Source organism: Berghia stephanieae, chromosome 1, assembly GCF_034508935.2.
Source record: "Berghia stephanieae isolate SIO BIC M18660-M18661 chromosome 1, UCSD_Bste_1.3, whole genome shotgun sequence".
Taxonomy (NCBI): domain Eukaryota; kingdom Metazoa; phylum Mollusca; class Gastropoda; order Nudibranchia; family Aeolidiidae; genus Berghia; species Berghia stephanieae.
Genome location: NC_088360.1, coordinates 59,000,647 through 59,023,727, shown reverse-complemented (window position 1 = coordinate 59,023,727; position 23,081 = coordinate 59,000,647). Strand labels below are relative to the sequence as shown.

At 35.1% G+C, this 23,081-nt stretch overlaps 1 protein-coding gene across 1 annotated transcript in view; it reads left to right on the top strand.

The window, feature by feature from the left end:
- Positions 1-23,081, top strand: part of LOC144978412 (uncharacterized) — a 245,435-nt gene that overhangs the window by 209,457 nt on the left and 12,897 nt on the right. The window contains exons 5-6 of the mRNA XM_078924431.1: positions 9,110-9,311; positions 11,040-11,885. Of these exons, the coding sequence (XP_078780557.1) occupies positions 9,110-9,311; positions 11,040-11,885 (1,048 nt within the window). The remainder of the gene's footprint in view (positions 1-9,109; positions 9,312-11,039; positions 11,886-23,081) is intronic.

The window sequence follows — 23,081 nt, the reverse complement described above, 5'->3', positions numbered from 1 at the left end:
ACATCTTACCTACTCGATACAGGCTAACTATACAAAATGTCTATTTCAAATAATGTTTCAAATCACTTTAATTAGTCCTCTAAATCAGAGCCAGTTTCATTGTTCTGGTATCGCTTTTTATCCACCATCCCTTGTTCATTTACTTTTACTCTAGAGGTTTGGAAATACCGCTCCAATACAATTTTCTTAGTCTGTCTTGTTTATAAAAGACCCCAATATGTTGTCATGTCAATGTCTCGGGTTTTAAATGCTTTGTTGCTTCAATTTGTTTTCTTGGCCAGTCGATACTTGGGAAGCCCATCCTAGCAACCTGTAACACATTGTAGACTTCGATAGAGTCAGGGTAATTTTAGATACTAATCGAATTCCTGCAGGATACTGATAAAAAGAAGTCAATAAGTAGGCAGGAGGAAGTGAGACTTACTGTTGAAGGGAGACAAGGACATTATTTGGTGTCTATACCAACTTTACCGATTACTATCGTGTGAGAAATAATGGGGAGGATGAGGAAAAGGAGGAGGAGGAGGAGGGAGAAGAAAATATGAAAGAAAGAGAAACGACAAAGTAGAATGAAATGAAGTATGGAATTTGAGAAGAAGAAGAAGTAAGAAGAAGAAGAAGAAGAAGAAGAAGAAGAAGAAGAAGAAGAAGAAGAAGAAGAAGAAGAAGAAGAAGAAGAAGAAGAAGAAGAAGAAGAAGAAGAAGAAGAAGAAGAAGAAGAAGAAAGAAGAAAAGAAGAAGAAGAAGAAGAAGAAGAAGAAGAAGAAGAAGAAGAAGAAGAAGAAGAAGAAGTATTGTGCGACTTGACAAATCTCTTTAGTAAAATGTCTGTTTTAAGTAAGATAATACGCTTTTATAAAATCTTGAGATCGTAAAGAGAGTTTATGTCCTAATTCAATTAAATTTGCTGGTCGTACGAGTCGATATAAAATTAAGACACAGCAAAAGACTTTTCTTAATTTATGAATGTAAGTAAATAGAATTTCTTTTCTTTCAAAGTAGTAAGTATAGTAAAAAACCACATGATGGTTTCTTGAGCTAGAGATTAGAATGGACTAATGTTGACAAGTAAGAGCATTTTTTTAAATTTTGGCAAAAAGACTTTTATTTTACATAGACCTATCGAAAGGTCAGTTTGTGCGGCTATCTGGTCTAGTAGTATAAACATAACACATCGGAATAGGAAGTATTGGGTTCAAGTCCGCTCTAAGCGGTGCATAGCTGGTCTTGAAAAGGACTCTTACAATAACTCTCTCACCGTACTCAGGTGATAAAATTTGTAACTGGATCTTTACAGTCATCTCTGTCGGAAAAAGGATTGTAAATATGCTAATAGCGTCATGTCTCTGTATGCGTGTTAAGTGTTGCTGTTGGCTAGGGACCCTTTGCAAATTGTTGAGAACACTTAGTGGATATTGTGCTATTTAAAAGCTCAATTTTTTTTCTGCCGAACTCGATTTTCACGCAAAGAGACCGAGATGGATAAGGGGTAAAGTCGAGATCTTTTTCGACCCCATTTCAACCCAGTAGTGAATAGGAGGACACTGTACATGTTAGATCTGACGACAGTACTTTGTGATAGTCTAGTGTCTTATTCAAATGGCACAGAGCAATTGCTATTGTCCGTTTCATGTTACAAAAACCGCAATAAACTTCGGCTCCACGGGCCTAATGGTTCTGAAGGACTACTATCGATGGATTAAGATGACCCTGACTTGTCACAGTGGCTTAAAACTGAGGAATCTAGGAAGTCTCGGGTCATGTTTTGACGTGACATGTTTGAAAATGGGATACAATATACAGTAACAGTTCATTGGCTAAAATATAAAAAGTACTTTGACTTTGTTAGTGAAAGGTATTCAAACAACAGAGCCTTCGAATCAAGTTAATTTTGTGTGTGTGTGTGCGGAACTCAAGGCATTTTGACTTAACAACCTATTCATAAAGTAATAAAGTGTTTTATTTTTTCTCAACGACACGAGAAGAGAATGGCTTGAAAACTCTCAGCACGGTTAATATTTACGGGTGTAATAAATGTAATCAAAATGAATTGTCAAACCTTTTACGTTATAGTACTTGGTCATTCGCTTCCACCTCTTCTCCTATCTTAACCCAGTTGTCATCTGATTTCCCGCCGCTTTTAGCATCGGCCCGAATCAATAAAGGACCGGCAAATTGCATTACGTCCTCATGTCGAGGTGGGCTCTTTACACCGCTACACTTCTCTCATTCCCCTTGTCATAGTATTTTCTTTCTTGTCCTGCCTACGGCGACAACCAGACTGCCATTTTATGATGAAAATGACTCGGGCTCGTATTTATCGACTGATGGCGAGTAAATAAATCCGAAGAGTATTACTGAAATGCAAATTGTTCTAGTTCGAATCCGTTTTTCAAGTGCTCTTGTCCCAACACCAGTGATCAAGTAAAATTTAAATTGGAAGATGAAGCAAATATATTTCAAAAGTACGCAAAGTTTATTGAATTATGTAGATAAGCAAATGAATATAATATGATTTTTTGTTCGGTGCCTGGAAAAATTAACTGATATCCAAATCGTATGTAATGAATGCTAAGTAATTTACAATCTTTTTAAGGACTCCTCAAAACAAAACAAAATCACAATGCATATTTAGAAAATATAAGATTTGCAGACGATGAAATCACGAAGTGACACCGTGATTTTCGTTTCTATGATTTATTTTCCCTTAAATTATTGAGCGTCACTGTATATATGTCCATCCATCGACTTCCCAAATTATTTAATAAAACATTTAAACATGCTAAGTATTATTTAACATTGCTATTAGAAGTAAAACTTGGTATAACATTATTCACATGACCACGACATGGATATAGCCCGACAGAGATACATAGAACTAGATAGACCATTTTACCATCCGCAGTGGAGGAAGATCTTACAGGATGTGAGAGTAAAGCGCGGAGCTGATGCAGCTTCAGACTATTAACTAGTAAGAGCAAATCTTCAGATCAAACTGAAGGCTTACCAGAACAGAGCAGAGAGACCATAACACAAGTTTAATGGACACTGTCTGATACAAGCAGATAAAAAAAGAGAGTTTAGAATCGAATTGAGAGCAAATTTAGTGTGTTTGCATCTGTACAAGAAGAGACCGTTGATGACCATTGGCATAATCTGCAAGATATATGGAACGCAGCATGCAAATCTATTCTTAGGAAAAAGACAAAAAGGCGAAAAGGACGGCTAACCACAGAGAGATGGACCCTAATAGAACAGAGGAAAAAGTTGAAAGACCAATTGAACCAAATTCATGATTAAAAGGAAAGAAAGAAATCCAAACGATTTACTTGCCAGATGCAAGTAAAAAAGAGCGCAAGATAAGATATAAAAAACTTTATAGAAGATCTTACCCCAGAAGCAGATACTGCAGCAGGACAAATGAATATAAAAAGACTTTACAAAATCACAAGAGCACTCTCAGGAAAAACAAAAATCCCCAGCCACCCAGTAAAAGACAAGAATGGCAATGCTATTTCCAGAGATACATACCAAATCAAGATGGGCCGGACACTTCCAGCAAACAGTCAATAGACCTGCTCCAACTATGTCACTAGAACTTCCACCGCAAATAGACCATCTTGATATTAAAATCAACCAACCAACCAAACCGGAGATTGCCAAAGCCATAAAGACCCTCAAACAAGGCAAAGCGGCAGGGCCAGTTGGAATTCCTGGGAACAAGAGAGAGAGAGAGAGAGAGTTCAAATCGTAAAATTACCAAAAAGGGGGACTTATCATTATCATTGTGTAACTGCTATCAATACCAGGGGCTGTTTTGTCCAGAATCATATTGGAACGCTTAAAGACTACACTTGACAAAAACTCAAGAGATGAACAGGCAGGTTTCCGACAAGATAGGTCGTGTACCGACCAATTCGCGACTCTACGAATCATCATCGAACAGCCCCTAGAGTGGTAAACTACTCTGTCTTTGTAGACTTCCAGAAAGCTCTCGATAGTGTGGACAGAAATGTCATCTGGAAACTCATGCAACACTATGGCTTTCAAATAAAATTTGTGACCATCATCCAGCAGCCGTATGAAGGTGCTACTTGCCAATTTTTCAACGATGGAAAATTAAAAGAACCCTTCATCAGTGAAAACTGGAGTCCAGCACGGCTGCCTTTTGTCACCAACAATTTTTTTGATTTTATCGACTGGGTCATGAAACAGGCTACCACAGGACTAAATACCGGAATTCAATTAACCCTAACGAACCAACTACATGATCTCGACTTTGCAGATGACATCTGACTTCTCTTTTACACATTAACCCTCTCCTTACCACCCATAGGAAAATCGTCACATTCGTTACGATAAAACCAACAATTTTCTAATTCAGATTTCTCTTGTACATCACAAAATTTAAAGAAATGCTTTGATTACAGCTATAACTACTTAACACTGTGTTGAAGAGCTCACTTGTTTCTTTTTTGTTTTAGTAAGAAAAGTCTTTTTTGTGCTTGGTGGGTGTGAATTTTCGGGTTAAAATTCTAAAAATAGCTGTTAAGGAGAGAGGTAAAAGATTTTGTTTGTTTTTAAGGGTTTTACGGCGCTTGCAACACATTTAGGTTATATCAGCGCCAGTAAAAAGGAAGAAAATGGGATAGTAAAAAGTTCTAGAATTACAATTAAAGCACCCAAGAAAAAATAAGACAAAGGGGAACTGAGAACAAATAGGGATCAGATGTAGATTCCAAGATCATACCACCAATGTACTTAGGTAAAAGATTAACAAGAAAAGCTAAACAAAGTCAGAGAGGAAGCAACGAAAACAGGACTGCAAATAAATACAGGCAAGACAGAAATGATGAGGGCAAGCAAGCAATTCCACCCTATAAACACCACCAAAGAGACATCAAAGAGGTAGATAAATTTGTATATTTGGGTAGCATAGCAAAAAAAAACAGACGAAGACATTAAAAGTCGAATAAATAAAGCGCGATATGCCTTTAACATTCTTCGACCAAAATGGAATTCAAAGACTCTGAAAATGAAAAATAAAATCCTGAAATTCAACACAAATGTGAAGTCTGTTATTTTATACGACTCGGAGACATGGTGTGTGATTAACACCACCACAAATAAGTTCCAGGCATTCATAAATAAATGCCTTAGAAACATCCTTAACATCAGGTGGCCAGACATCATCACAAACGAAGAACTGCACCAAAAAACTAAAGCAGTCACCTATTGAAACTGAAATAAATAAAAGGAAATGGGACTGGATTGGCCATACCCTCAGGAAGCCTGCTTTGGACTGGAACCCGCAAGAAAAGAGGAAGATTGGTCGACCAAAGCAGACATGGCGACGAAGCATTGGGACTGAGATTAAGGCAGCGGATAAACCGTAACCCAAATACGGAAGACTTCCAAAAAAAACAAAAACAAAAACAGAGTCAAATGGAAGAGTGCTGTTACGGCCCTATATTCCATAAGGAATCAAGTTTAATCAATTGAGTGGAACATTAAGGTATGATATGACAAAGCTATAATAACACTATTGCCCTGTATGAAATCTAATGCAAATGTTGCTGATTGAATCTCGAAGACACAAATAACAATAATAAGATGGAATAGAAACTTCAATTTAATTACGTAGACAGATGATCTAGACCTTTCGGATTTCCCCTTTGTCAATAATAAAACCCGATGAATGAGACACTAAAGGTGGCGAGGGTGGCGTTGTTGAGGCGATTCGTAGACACTCTTGTCACACATTATATTCTGTGTGATTTTTCATAATTCTTCGATAGTTCCTTTCGAAATGGCTTACAAAAATATTGATAGGGAATTACCCATACAAGATGTCTATACCTACTTGTTTAGAACTTGTTTTTTTAGCTTTGTAAAGTTTCAAACCAATTTCACCAATAACATACGAATCATAATGTGCAAAATTTCGGGCCCATTTTTTTCCAACCGATATTTATTGATTATCTGTGGTTTCAATGCATTAAAAGCTTTGTCTCAAAACGGTATTATGTCAGGTGGTTTAGATGCTAAAATTTGAATAATTTGCTTAATAAAATGATACTTGGGTTAAGTTTTTATGATTTATTGAGGAGAGTGAAAATATTTCTTAAACTCAACACAACTAAAATCTGATATTTCTGACACTATAACCCCTTTTACTCCGACAAAATACCGGTTTGATCAAGGTGCACGTACTACCAGGTCTGATAACAGAACGCGATTATGGGCTTGTTTTAACATTGTTGTAATGGACAAATATTTTGCATTGATTTGATAGTATTACTAGTACAATAATGAGCCCATAACAATTTGGATTATTAGACCTATAAGTAAGTAAACGTTAGATTTGACGCAACGAGTCGTATTCCAAATCTCCGAGTTTTTTTTATCTCACGTAAAATTCATTGTTTTTGTGCCCTAAAGCCGATGATAAAAGAGGGATAGCACATTTATGATTTATTTCATTTTCCATTATCGATAAAAATAAATTGGAGTGAAAAACACTTTCAAGGAAAATCGACATTAGGCAATTTTCTCGCTGTCTCAATAATATTATTTTCTTTCATTTACCGCCCAAGGAGACATGAGTCTATTCTATAAATGTTTCTTTATCATTTATAATTTATCTGTCCCTTGGCAGTAATGTTCCGCTTTGAACTTTCAAATTGATGATTGACCTCTCAGATTTCGAATTTGTTTTGTTTTTCTCTGAGTTAAATCATAAAGTGCATAAATTATGCAAACCAACAAATGAGAATGGAAGGAAATGTTCATATATATTACTTTCAGTTTAACTCTACAATGTCTAGATTGTTGCTAGGAAATTCAAGTACAATACGAAACCAAGGATGGGTTTCTGTTAGGTTGAGCGGTAACTAGCCGGTTCCTATGCGAATGGGCACCCCAAGTACTCATTCACACATGAGTCGAGTGGTTTAATGAGTGTAAAATACCTCACGCAAAGGCGAAATGCTTGGGCCAGAATATTGCGATAAAAATTGCTTAATCTGGTATGATGTAAAAATGAATTAACCAAAGAGGCTTGATGTCAACATGTTTTCTTTTTAAACTTAAGACAAAAAACGCACCAAACACACTATATATCTTCAACATAAACATTCATAATAATTTTAATTAATTAAGTTCAACATTCGATTACAAGCTTCATGATCAACTCGACATTAAGCCTCTTTCACATAACCAGTCATATATTTTGGTCTTTTTATTTCAGCTGTGTTTATTGCAAAATACATTGGGTCGTTGAACAGTTATTGATTGAGCGATATGATAAACTACAAAAAAATTAACAATAATAATAACAATAATAATAATAATGATAATAATAATAATAATAATAATAATAATAATAATAATAATAATAATAATAATAATAACTATAATAATAAAAAATAATAATAATAATAATAATAATAATAATAATAATAATAATAATGATAATAATAATAATAATAATAATAATTAATTATTATTATTATTATTATTATTATTATTATTAATAATAATAATAATAATAATAATAATTATTATTATTATTATTATTATTATTATTATTATTATTATTATTATTATTATTATTATTATTATTATCATTATCACTATTATTACAAAATATATAAATGAAAATAAAAACCTCAAATCATGTCATCTTAATCAGTTGACTGAAAATTTAGTTTGTTTACATCCGGTTCATCCCAAGAATTTACCAGATTGAAGCGATTGGTAACACATATATCCATCAAACAACCTTCGTTATTCAACCGGCCCCATGTGAGTTGAACTGCCAGCCAGTAATATATCATCTTGATTGTAATAAAAAAAAAAGGGCAATACCACTTCTGCCATACTCTTGAATAACATTTATTTAGAAATTTGGCAAGAAAACTCGTCCTTCAATTATCGATCGATTTAAATGATCCTCGTCTTAGCAAAAGTCCTAGGTTTGAAAGTTTTAAATTTAAAATCGATATTTGAAGGAAGAGGTTTCTGGCCAAATTTCTAAATATGTGTTTTTCCAGAGCACGACAGACTTAACCGATACATTGCTGTACTACGGAAAATCACTTATCTAATAATTTGGCTAGAAAATTCGTCCTTCAAATATCAATCTATTTAAATAGCTATGATGTTGGCAAAAACGCTCAAACCAGGGAATTCAATTAAGACTTCGCGAAATTCCAGGTCTGAGAGTTTTTGCCAAGATGAGGGTCATTTAAATCCATCAATTTTTGAAGGACGAGTTTTCTGGCCAAATTTTTGAATAACAGTTTTTTCCAGAGTACGGCAGCAAACATGTAAAAATTGCGACAAAAAAGACTTAACGCCAGCATCCACCATCAATAAATCAGCCAGTGTCGAATTTGGACATCTTTGTGGCTTCTACTGTAATGGACGACCTACCGTTAACTTAATTCACCTTGGATATCTGATGAAAGACGACTCGCCTCTGTCGACAATCTGTTGATATCTGTTGATGAATGAAGACCCGTGAAAACATTGATGAAAACACACTCTGAATCATTGCAATAACCACCACCACCCCCCCCCCCCCCCCCCCCCCCCCCCCCCACCAAAAAAATCATTAAAAAACAACTAAACAACCAAACCAAAATAAAAATATAGATAGATAGAACCCCAAAAAGCAAAACAAAAACTCCCCCCCCCCCTCCACCCTCCATAAAAATGTATTTCCACAAGACTGGTTGTGTAGGGAGTAGTTCTTCTCCATTGAAGCTACGCATTTTTTATTCTTTTACTGTTGAATCCCAAAAGTAAAGGTGTAGACATCTTTTATCAAAAGATGTCAAAGTTTTCTCTCTCACAACGCATTTTTGTATTTGCCAGAGAGTTTTTGCTTTAAATAACGATCGCTAAAAATGGCCCGCGAGCTGTCAAAAAGCCTCACCAAGACAAGACTTATGAAACAATACAACATGATGTTTAGGCAATTCTACTTTAAAATACTGAATTGTAGTATTTTCATAATAAACGAGAAGGCATGCTCTATCTATGCATTTGTGATATTATTTATATCTTGCCAATAACACATTCTACTATATTTTTCTACCTACAGTTCCCTCCTTTATTCAAGTATCTATGGTTTGAATGGAAAGCTCGAGTTCGACGACGAAGGTTTTATGAATATCACCAAGTACCGTGTCAGGAATTTGGTCAATGATGGACGCAAGAGCGTGTGGCAAGATATTGGATGTGTGTCCGGCAAGGAGATTAGGCCATTTCGGATTGTGTGGCCGGGCGATGCTAAAAATATAATGGTACGTAATATTATTCTAGACCAAGAAAAAATATTCCACCAATCAGTTGTAAACTCCATGTAAGGAACTCAAGATTAATATTTTTCTTTGCACATTTTTAGAGCAATCAGAGAAATAGACCAGGAGAACATCACCGTCTTTAAAATGATTTACTGCAATGAGGTCCAGAGAGACAACGTATCTCCCGATTTCTGTAATGCGAAATAAACGGTATAGCTGTGTGCTAGACTCGAAAAAAAGGGCGTTTTACGGCACCAGACGCTAACCGCTAAATAAATTTCTTACACAGAGCTTTCTTAATCATAGCTTGTTGGACAAAGATGGCATAGAAAAGCCTAATCGAACTCGCGAAATAAAATCAGGTCTCTTTATGTGTCATATATGTCCAGTGCAAACTGAGTTTCTGTAAATCTGCAAGATATAATGACATTAGTATGTAGATTGGTGCTTACTTGCAAGGGACTCCATTTTATTGAAAAGTATTCTTCATAGGTCTTGAATCTCTACTAAATGTGAAGAATGGACCTTGAATGTAACCACAATGCCAAGGTCAGCGCAGAGTTAAGTCTAGTCAATTTATTTGAAGTCAGTCCATCTATTTTATAAGCTGTTAGATCCCCACTTCTTTTACTGTCTCATAATAAAAAAAAACAATGTCGAGAGATACTTTAAGTAATTTCTATCGTTTAACTAAATATACTGCACAGATAAAAATGCTTTTTATTTCAAACTTTATACAAGACTCATCAATCCAAGGAAAAACTATTTTTTAAGTGAGGAAATGAAAAAAAGTACTAATAATAATATTAGGCACATAGAAAAGAAACACATACATTTGCCCAGTTGAATTGAGAATGAGCTAACGTGAATATTATAAGCTAAATGCTACAGATTTTACATGCACGACGGTTTGGTGAATTTAATGACATGGAACACGATTTACCTAATACTTATTCAGTGCTGAAAAACACGAGAGAAAAATATCTTGGATACTAAAGTTTTCTTATTCATCTGACATGTAATAAAATTCTTATTCTTACTCATGTTGTTTGTGGAATAGGTTGCATTACTTGCTAATCAATGGTAGGACACAATTTTTCAAAAGTATTTCCACAGAGCAGGTTAGCCTAGATGCCATCGCCATTTTATCTGTATAATGTTTTGTAAACATGAGCTGCATGCTCAGCCTAATATGCTATCAGATCCCTATTACTCTTTGTATTAACAGTTATGAGTTCCGAGATTGCTGTCTGTAACAAATATGTTGTATATATGAGATTTTAGACAACATCAGTATCAAAAGATATGTACAATGTGACATAATGGACCCTGATTTTTCCCAGTCGACAGGAGGTTGGAGTATATATTATCTTGTGCCCGTAGTAAACAATAATGCCATGATCTTGAAATTTAATATGAAGACACTTTTCCTCTACAGAGTTACAAACGACAATAGCCTAGTTGCCCATCTATCTCTTTACATTTTGATATCACTAAATGACCTTAAAAGTGCTTCAGGAAATTAATTTTAAGTTATAGCTTTACTGTTTTGTTAGGAGAATAAATGTAGTTTTTAAAACTGCTAACTCTCAATCAAATTTTCATATTCTGATAACTTTGACTATTGATTAATTTTTTCTACGAAACATCATATAAAATATTGGTATAGATCAACTTTAATTATTCTTATTCTTCCGGAATCTATTCCTTCTGATTCTTATTCCCCAGGCCAAAACAGAAGGCAAGAAACGTTACCGAGTGGTAACGAATCCAGTTCAACCTTTTGTTATAACTGAGGCGCCTCACAAGGATTACGCCTCTTGCATCTCCGATACGCCTTGCCTTAATCTCACCAACAAGGAAAAGTCCAAGGATGTAGTCTGGAAAGCTATCGAAGCCTACGAGAATGGCATGGGGGAGGAGAGTGAATTATTCCGTATTCAGTGTTGTCGTGGCCTTACGATCGACCTTCTCAACAAACTGGCTTCAGATTTGGATTTTTCCTTTACCTTATACATCGTCCAGGACGAGACATATGGTCGAAAAGAGAACGGGACCTGGACAGGAATGATGCAGGATTTACGGGAGCACACAGCCCATTTTGCCATTGGGGCCTTTTCTATTACCAGTCGGAGAGAAAAAGTTATAGATTTTACAAGTCCATATTTTTTCTCGGGTTTTTCAATCATATACTCTGATCGTACGAGAGAAACCAGCATGCTTGCGTTTTTGGAGCCATTTTCATCAAAAGTTTGGTTCGCTATTTTCTTGACTGCTCATGTCACAGCAGTGTTTATGGCTCTATTTGAGTGGAATTCACCGTTTGGATTAAACCCATGGGGAAGGAAGAGAGATAAGAATTATTCATTGGCATCAGGATTAACTATGGTGTTTTCAGTGCTATTTGGTCACACCGTGAAAACTAAGTCGCCCAAATCATGGCCGTCCAAGCTTCTTCAAAACATTTGGTCCTTTGTAGCAATCTTTATAATTGCAAGTTATACAGCCAACCTGGCAGCCTTTATAGCAGGAAAACATGCTGGAATAAATTATGTGGATATACAAGACCATCGGGTAAGTTCTAATGTATACAATTTAAAGAAAGTTTCGATGCAGTTATCATCTGTTCATAGGTAGTAAACTTCAGCAAATTACCAGATTTAAAGAATTTTTATGTTGAGCACTTGCCTATAATTTTTCTGTCATTGTAACATTTTGCTGAGTTTTTCATTGTTGTCGTCATCTGTTTTTTTATGATCTTCTGGCAGACATTAAATTATACTTAGCCGAGAGTCTAAATTTGCTTTATGATATGAAATCAAATGAGTAGCGAAGTGCAGAAAACTATAGAGAATACTTTGGCGGTTAGTGAGAGTCGAACCTGCGACGGACTGGTGCAGTACTCTCCGCATGGCCCTCTTTAAACTTTGTAATCCAACTTCCTCATAGTAAAATTGTCCCTTTTGTTTTCAACACTTCTATCACTACCTTTTAAAAAATTGAATTTGCACAATAGTTTAGGTTACTTACACCTGGTAACCACTATTTTATAACTAAGGGAAAATACTAAAATGGATCTGGCTCTTTTTTTGAGAATCTTAAAATTCTTACAACTTGAATTTCGAACGATACACTCATTCAAATATTTAATAATGTTTTAAAAGTTTAAGGTACGTAAATATGCACCTTTTAAAAAGTAAATTTTACCTCCTTAAAACACGTTGGGTTGGTTTGAAAATGTTTGAACTACAGCAATAACAAGCAAACAATATAAATAATTAAATAAATATATTATATCCATACACCAGGGAGTTAGAGTTAGGTTAACAAACGTGAATCACAAGAATAAATAAATACGTGTTATAAAATATATTTACACAATTTTTAAAGCAATGTAACAAATACACTAAAAATAAAAGTGATAGTAAAAGAAAATTAACAAATAATAACTAGTACGCCTTTACTGTTTTCAATGCAACCCTTTGAAAGCCGTGATCTGTGGCTTCATCCACAAACCAAAGCATATATTTTTGATAACTCATAATATTTTGAACTGAGATTAGTTAAGACTTGATAGCTTGAACTATCATAACAATCACCTTAATTAACCAGTTGACTGTCGTAAGCTGGAAATAAGACACATATTGAATAATTTGGCCAGAAAACTCGTACTTCTAATAATAATAATAATAATAATAATAATAATAATAATAATAATAATAATAATAATAATAATAATAATAATAATAATAATGATAATGATAATAATAATAATAATAATAATAATAATAATAATAATAATAATAATAATAATAATAATAATAATAATAATAATAAACGTATTTCTATTGCGCCTTTTGTCGAAACCCCAAAACGCTTAAATATCGATTTATTTAAATGATCCTCGTCTTGCCAAAAATAATCAAACATGGGACCTCGCGAGGTGCAATAGGACTTGATAGCTATATCTCCCATAATATTACTCATAATTATCATGTTAAAGAATTAAAGATAGAAAGAATTTACGTTTAAATCACGATAAAATGGTCAATTAAATCGAGTCTGCTTTTGTATTTTTAAGTGAAATGAGTGAAATGAATAAATAGTAAAGACGCCAAACTGTATTTGGGACTTCTGACAGCTCGCAAGCAATCTTTGATTTAATGTCACAAATAATACATGTTATTACATTATCTACATCTGGCAATTGTTAAGCTTAACCAAACTCGTTAAGTTCTTTGTCTTTCATCAGGTATTGGATAGTTCTGAAGCCTCTCTTTTACTTTAAATGCAATTCCAGCTTCTGCGATTACTTTCATAAACCCGTATCTAATTGCTCGAAGATCCGATTTCACACTAATTTTAGTCAGCTTTTACATCTCAAATTAAATTTGTCGGGCTCGAGTTGGAGTGTTTTAGATAAAAGGATCGATCGTTTTCACAAAAGTAGATGTCTAATTGGTGAATAAGTAACATTACCGAAAGTATTGAAGGGGTTTATTAAGTTGAATATTCATTCTGTTTATAGATAGTTCACCCCGACATGTTCTGATTTGCAGGTCTGATAACCCAAATTGTTTTGGGCACGTTGTAGGAAATGGAAATACTCTCGAATTAACGCAAAATATATTGCCCATTACAATAATGTTAAATAAAGCATGTAAATGCGTTCGGTTATCAGATCCGCATTTTTTTCTTATTCAAATTCATTTTGTACATCACAAACTTTGAAGAATTATCTTTGTTCAATTAATAAGAGCATAAATTTGTTTTGTAGAAAGCTTGACTGAGTGTAAAAAATCATCTTTTTTCTTTCTACTGGGTAAGCCTGCCATTTTGGGGAAAATACTGCAAATGGTCGGTTAGGAGAGAGTTAAGTTTTAAAAAGTTTATTTAAAACACATGAAGAGAATTATTTCCAAACCATATCTTAATAGAGTTCGCTTTGAAATTAATAGAAATTGTGATCATAGCAAAACGTACAACTAATTCCTGAGAGAAAATTATATTGATTGGCTTATGGATGAATTATCTAACTACAACTACAAGACCCAAAAAGGAACTAAATTTATTGTGCAAGACAACCTAAATAATGTTCATGATTTATTACGCGGAGTTGTTACATTTTTCCATGGACTCTGAGAGATAATTTCCTTTTAATTGGTAGATAGTTAATAACCTAAAAATAAGTTCTACAGTTATGCATAATTACAATTGCATTAAAATGATCGATACTCACAAGAACTCGAATCTTTCTTTTTTTTCTAAACAATGCTTTTCAGTAGCTGTTGACAAGGCCGTTGATATCCTTTGTTTAATATTTTTAAAAATAGAGGCAGGCACTGGTGTGAGGTAAAAATCAGAAAAAGGTATATGAAACAGTGGGAAACAAAACATAAGAAATATAACAAAAAAATCAATTTAAAAAATCAGTCTCCGGGACTGGGATGATATTTTCTTGTAATTTTGTTACTTGTTTGGTTAGCAATATTTCATTCACACCTAGATCTATTTGTTAAAACTATTAACACTGAAGTATAATCACGAGCAAACGTGTGGCAATTGAATTCGTTAACCAGTGAATTGAAGAGGCATTCTTGACAAGATATGAGTATCAATTTCAAAATGTATCATGTTAGATATGAAACATCATTGATGACTTTAACACTTCGGATTAGAGCAACAGTGGGAGAAGCAACGTTATTTCTTTTCATTTGAGTCCAAAAAAAAAAAAACAATTGAATATATGAATATTTGTGGTTAATGAGAACATTGCCAGAAAATATATCTGTGTGGCTATGTGGTCTAGTGACATGACACTCGCCTTCGGATCGGAGGGTCCTGGGTGCGAGCGCCGCTCTGAGCTGCACAAGGTTGAGTCTTTGGAAAAGGTTTCTTACTCACATTATCTCACTGCATTCATGTGTAAAATAGTACCTGGTCGGAAACAGCGTTGTTTCTGTCTGGAAAAAAATGTAATATCGCCTCACAGGGGCCGTGTTTCATCATATATGTTAAGCGTAGCTGTTGGTCATGGACACTTTGCAAAGCGCTTTGAGCACGTTTACTGGATTTTAGGCTATCTAGAAGTTCTTTTTTTTTCGTGGGTTTTTATTTTGTGGGTTTTTTGTTAGCTACCCAATCACTGCTGGTTGGACAGAGAAGGGGAGAGATAACGAAAAAATCTCGACTTCACCCAGAATCGATTTTGGTCCCTTTGCGTATGAAGAAAGTGCTCTATCAAATGAGCTATTGGGATCCTCTGTAATTCTGAAGTAGTTATTATTTTGTCGTGTTATAATTCTATAATAGCCAAAGCTGTTAATTTTTTTAAGTTGGTTGAACAAACCCTCGTTGATCAGCCTGAAGAGTCGGTCAATTGGTATGACTCAATAAGTGTCACATGCTCGAAACTTCAAACACTATGCCATGCTCTTACTAAACATTTGTATCATTTTAGTCAGAAATATTTTTTAAACTCTATATATCGATATCGGCCATAGACGTCAAAAAGTTCCAAACTGCGACTTGATCATTTCTTTCTTGGTTAGACTTTTTGAAAAATTTGGGGTTATTTTAACATATCAATATGTAGATTATAAGTTTTCTCCCCAAAACTAGCAGGATGTGTTTTGTCAGTGGTAAAATTTCTGCGATAGGATTGAAAAGGAATTTTTAAAAAAATTCCCCATGCCTAGACTTTCCTGAAGATGATTCGTGATTAAATAACACGACCCAAGCTTATCCGTGGCACTATTCGATAATTTCAATTCATTCTGCTTACGGTATTTACAAGCAAATACCAGTTTCAGACCCCGTGTGGTGTCCGGGGTCCCTCAACTGAGAGGGTCAAGAATAGCCCAACGCCAAGCCAGCGTGTCGTAAAAGGACTAATGGTGTGTGATTCCCCCATCTTTGAGTCACCTGGTCCTCCAGGTTGGGGGTTGGTAAAGGGTTAACACCCCTTTCCGTTAAACTCAAACCGTTACAGAAACGCAGACAGACAAACCAAATCCTTTTTTTAGCTTGGGCGACCGAAGAGTTTCTGGAATGACAGAATTTATGAAGGACAACAGACAAAGCCGAAAGGACTCTGCTGACCCGATGACGTCTTCGCCAAACAAGCAGCTTCGAATTGCGTTCGCACCATGTATGAAGCATGAAAACGCTCTCAAGTTGGGACTGAGATGAGAAGATACAGGCTGCATCTACTTGGAGTAAGCGAAACCCACTGGATACAATCCGGACAGAAACAACTCAAGTCTGGGGAGAAGATTTTATATTCAGGGAGAGGGGACGGGATTCATACACAGGGAATAGGAATAATTCTAAGCAAGTTTGCCCAGAAGTCACTGAGAGGATGGGAACAACACGGAGAAAGGATCATCGTGGCATCCGTTACAATACGGAGTAAGGAGATCAGCATGAACATTGTACAGATCTATGCCCCAACAAATGATGCAACAGATGAGGACAGAGATACATTTTATAGTCTGCTACAACAAGTCATTGACAAGTTGCCAAGGAAAGACATCAACATATTGATGGGAGATGCTAATGCTAAAGTGGGACAGGATAACGTAGGTTATGAAGGTATCATGGGGCGTCATGGCATGGGAGAAATGAACGATAATGGTGAGAGATTATAAGATTATAAACAGCCTCTCGGAATCAATTGGTCTAAGAATTCACCCTGCAAAGTCAAATGGTCTTGAGGAAAGGTACGCGTCAAAGGGAGCAGATCAAAGTAAATGATCAGGAACTCGAAGATATAGACACTTTCTGCTATCTCTGAAGTATAATTGACAAGGATGGAGGAACGGAAGCAGAGGTGAAAGCACGAATAGGAAAGGCACAGGCTGCATTCACATCTTTGAACAGAGTTTGGAGAACTAAAGATATCTCCCTTCGACTAAAGCTAAGACTTTTCAACTCAAATGTGAAGTCTGTCCTACTGTATGGATGTGAAACTGGTTGAACCTGACAATTAAATAAAATTATGAGCAAAAACAAGACAAATTTTATAATGTATTTCAAAAATTAACAAATCATGGTCTAATGTTGATAAATAACGTTTAACCTAATTATAACGTCATAACAAAAATAATGTATTTTGACTAAAGCCCATTTTAAAGAGATGTTAAGATTTTGATCTTACCTGATATTGAATAAAAACTGTCTAAACCTACGTGTACATGATATATATATATATTATATATATATATATATATATATATATATATATATATATATATATATATATATATTAAGGTTTAATAATCGATGGCAATTAGTATAGATTTAATTTTAAATTGGTATATATAGTAAAATGTTGGGTTGTTTTGATTCATTAAGACAATGACAATTAAACCTAACATGCTTGCTTATCAGTCTAGTCAATAAGTGCATGGAGTTTTAAACAAATGATTCTATAAACAGCAGGTTTTATAAAGAAAAAAAAACAACAGCAATAAACAATTTTCAAAATTGCCGTTATTCTGCCCAAATCGAATTTGTCTTCAAGGTCAGTCTCAACAATTGACCGTAGACAACCTAGACATCAGACTCCATGCTAGCAAATTTGGGTGAAGATTTATGTTTTGCTACATTAAGGTTTCGTGCTAGGTAAATATTGTGTTAACAGGAAAATCGTTACAAGTTGGTTAATTGCTGTTGTTGAATGCAAAAATATTGTAAATATTGGTTGAAATTACCGAAAAATGTATACATGATAAAACCATGCCAGAGATCTCCGCATTTTACAAATTTTCTCTTAACAAAATAATTAATCGTTTAAAGATGTAGCAATCTATCCTATTTAGAAAGATTAAGGTATTCGCCTTCACTAAAATATCGTAGAATAAGAGACTCTTGCATGGTTCTTATAATATAGATCATATTGATTTGTTAAAATTATTCGCATGTTATAAACAATACTAGAGAAGATCAGTTTAAGATATGTATTGAAAAATGTGATTCGTCTATAAGGAAACAATCTAATTGAAAGGACTATGACAAATTGGAATAATCCAAAGTTTGAGACAAAAAAATTCTAATTCAATTAATAATTTTAAGAATGCCATTGATAAAGAGCTTTCCAACATAATATTTGATTTTGACGAATAATGTAACATGACATTGGATGTTATTGCATTTTGTATATCAAATATTTGAAACTCTTGAATTTAGAAATTGGACATGCTAAATGAATGTAAATAGAGCTAATTATATTATGAATATTGAATTTGACACTTATTTATGTATTAGATATGTAATTCTCTATATCATCAATTAATTGACATTGAATACTATTTATATAATTGATAAATTGCTTCTGTGCATAAAGGTTACACAGAGCATTTAAAAGTTTTTTAGAACCTATTAGCTCTTAAACGATACGGTACAATACAAATGAATGCACTGAACAACATATTTCATGCTGTAAAATTATTTGCGTATTTTATAAAACGGGTTAAAAGAGAAATTTTGAGGTTAGATTCTGTTATTTGAGAATCAAGTCTACATGAAATTTTTTGTATTTTCTTTCGGTGATAATTTTATTTTTAATGTCATTTTGCCAAATTTGCTTCAAATATTACACTCAAACTCTAACTAAATATTGCATGATATTTTCAAAAACATAAGACACAAACTCTAGACAGCTAAATTTTACAAGCTGCCCTAAATTATACCATACATGCCCTATCCATTTTTGAGAGATGACCACACTCACTTTGCTAAGTGACAATTATGTGGTCAATCGATCAAGATATCCTACATAGAAATAATCTTGTATATATTTATATATTACTTATTTTATTTATATATTTACCTATTTATTTATTTATCTACTTATTTATTCATTTATTTATTTATGTAATAAAAACCTCAATAATTCAACCGACAGTAACAAAATTTGAGGTTTTACATCGATCAATATTCGCTAAATGTGCATAACAATATGCCAGGCCTCAAATAGCAACACAGAACATGCAGGAAAATCAATGCAGTATCTTATTAACTCTTTTCTACAGAGACAGCATTGTTACCGTGCAGGTACTCATTTTCCATCCGAAAATGGTTAGAAAAATGGATGAAGAGTCTTCTCCAAGGATTCAAGATGACGACGTTCTCACAGGAAGTCGAACTTGTTACCTTCATACTACAAAAACTACAAAGCCATCCTAGCCACACAGCTCTGCTTACCCGTTCTTTTCAAGATACTTTAAACTTTAGCATTTATATAGAGGAATATCCATTGACCGTGCTCAAGCGCTCCACAAGGGTCCCTAGCCACCAATAGCACTTAACATGAAGGACGAAACATGACGCCTGTTATGCGATAGTACAATATTTTTCCGACAGAGGTAATGTTGTGAACGGCCTGGCACCCATTTTACACCTGAGTAGGATGAAAATGTGAGTAAAGAGCTTTTTCCAAGGACTCAACTATGCGCCGCTCAGAGCGGGACTCAAACCCTGGAGCTTCCGGTCTGATGTCAAGTGTCATACCATGACCACATAGCCGAGAATAGTGACTTTTAATGAATATGTACATATGTGTTGATCTCATTCACGGTATTTTCGACTTCAGCGTCACTGCATAAATCTTTATTTAACATCCAAGTCAGTTTTTGGCATCTTCTCAAATTAATTTCAACCATTTTTCTTCACGGAGCTAGGTCCTTAGACATCCGTCAACTTTTATTTTTTGTTTTTATTCAACAGCTGTCTTCGGAGCTTTCTCGTGCATTATTAATAAATAACGAATGCAAGCCGACAGGTTTATGTGACTATTTTTGAATTCGAATGCTATTTTTAAACAGAAATTAATCTCCTCTTGGGTATGGTATATTTCACGCAAGAGTTGAGACTCTATATGCGTAGCTGACTTTCAAAACGTTCTAAGTCACAAACTGGCAGAAAATGAGTGAACAATTTCAAGATATCTTTTGGACTCTAAAGAACCACCAGTGAAAATTTAGAGTTGTAAAACACTCAGGGTATTGTTTTAAGAACTTATTTTCTGTTTTAAGTCAATAATTTAAATAAATGACCAGAAATGGCATTTTCTTCTTTGAGAATGGGACTTAGTACGTTTTGAAAATCACCTTTTCATATAAGCATTTTAAAAAAAGAGATTACAATTTTACATAGCGCTTTCAACGGTGAACACCATGCTCTATTAGTATTGTATTAGTCTAGAGGAAACTTTCATAACCCTTTCATAACGTCCGCCAAAAATGTTTTAACGGAATCGGAATGAGATATATATGCGGAGTGTTATCATGATTAGTGCCGGTCTGTAGACATTGAGCATTTTTAATAAAATGTGATTTTGTATGAGGTAATCATAGGATCCATAATTGGTTACAATGGTTTTCCATACGTGACTCGCGGTTTAGCCTTGACACAGCACAGACTGAATGTGTCAGTTCACGGCAGCAAACGTACACGCCGATTGCTACGTCTGTTTTGTTTTATCATAAGACTGATGTCTATAAACGATATTAGGTGCCCTTTTATACCCCCATCACAGTTATAAAAGGTAAATGCCGTTTTAAAAATATGTTTTCAGTTATCTAGTGACCCACTTTCATTCTTTCAATCATTCATTCATGAATTCATGTTTTCTTTCTTTTCGGTAGGTAGTAAAAGTATGGTGCTCCGTTTGAGCACAATATTTGTTACTGGGTACATGTATGTGTATAGTGCACTGTCCACTAAAGCGCTTTACAAGGGATCCCTCTCTAGCCACAGAAACACTTAACAATTTGAACTGATGTAATAGTAATAAATATATATATATATATATATATATATATATATATATATATATATATATATATATATATATATATGCTCCTGGCAACCTTTCTTCCATTGATTCCAACTCTGAAAAAAAAGAGAAAAGAAATATTTGTCCTATTACTATTAACTCATCACTATTATACTCCTTTTAAAAAAATAATATTTTGAGCCATGTGGCCCTGGTGCCTGAATTTATCCCGGTTTCTGTAACGTTAATCGCCCTCATAGCGATTGTCTGTTTAACACTCAAACACTCTACCATTCAGCGATGGGCCCTTAGCCTTCACACCAGCAGTCGTCTTCTGAAATGTTTGTCTGAATTGACTGAGTGTTCCAAAAAGGACTTTCTGGAAATGCATAAAGAGGAAACAAATGCGCGTATCGCTAGTGATGCGCTGGACAGGGAAATTTCGGACAAAATTATTAGATAGATGCATCAACCCCATAAGTGCAACTGCGCATCCTGATTGCCTTGTGAACATCGCTGATGGAAAAGTAAGCCCTCAATCTGTCAATGTAGAATCAGCATCGGTACCACGGACATGAAAGAATTTGAGAAAACATGGCCCACTGGATTCTATAAAGCACTTTCTACCAAGGTGACAACAATGGCAGCCGGGAAAAAATCTATTCAAAGTGACCGTGGTCCAATATACGACACAAGTTTGATTTATTCTCGCGCTATGGAATTAATGGCTTGTCGAGATTTTGACATGGAGTCTCTCTTTAAATGTGAACTGGCACCATTGCCGACATCTTTATTCAGTGACAATGGAGACATGCGTACTGCTACTACAAAAGCTGCTCTGAAGATAAATCTGCAAGAAACTGTCTCTGCTCGTGGGGGACAACATCCTGAGATCGTGATCTTAGATGGATGCGCACTTCTTTATTGTGTAAACTGGCCATCCAACGGAACCATCCAAGACTATGTTAATAGTTTTTGGACACTCTTATTGCCGAAAATGGACAGAAGTGACGTGCACCTTGTCTTTGACAGATACCATGATTTCAGCATCAAAAGTGCTACTCGACAAAGTCGCAGCATAAAAGTTCGAACGGTACACCACCTTACATTACACACTCCTCTGCCTGCTCAAGCCTCAATTCTTGCCTGCACTGAGAACAAAAAGCAATTGATTAGCATACTCTGTACGGAATTAATGTCCAGGGCTGTAGCTCAACCACGTGAAAGGCGTCTCGTTATCACAGGACACGAAAATGCTCCTCTCCAAATTAAAAAATGGAAAAGTCTCCACAAGGACAGACTTGGAGACGACACACGAGGAAGCGGATGTCATTATGGTGCAACAAGCAATGCATGCTGCTTCATTGACCAAGGTTGTTAAGGTGGTTAGTGACGATACGGATGTCTTTGTACTGTTATTTCATTTCTACCACAAGTTTGACTTGGACTCCAGCCACTGCTCGATGATGATGAAAGCTACAAGTGGGGACCGTGGACTTGTTGACATTGGGAAAACGGTCTCGAGAAATCAAGAAATTGCGCCTTATCTTCTTGCAGCACATGCGCTATCTGGCTGTGATACTGTGGCTAAACCGTATGGTATAGGGAAAAGCACAGTCATCAAAATTCTTCATAAGGGACACAGACTGGACAACCTTGGTCTTCGAAAAACGCCCCCAGATTTACAACCAACAGATTTTGGATGGATGAAGTTAGCAGCAACCAAACCACTTGTTCCAACCACAGTGCCAAGCAACACACAGAGTGTAACGCCCGAGTTGTTAGAGACTATTCAATGCGGATGTTCTTCTGAACAACCTTGTGGATAATCAATCAACATGTGGCTGTGTTGCCGCGCAGCTTCCATGCACAATATTTTGTAAATGCCATGATCGTGAGTGCTGTCAAAATCGCCTTTATCAAGCTGCTTCCGTGTCAAGCGATGAGTCAAGCGATGAAGACATTGATGATGAGTGATTTAGTTTACCAGA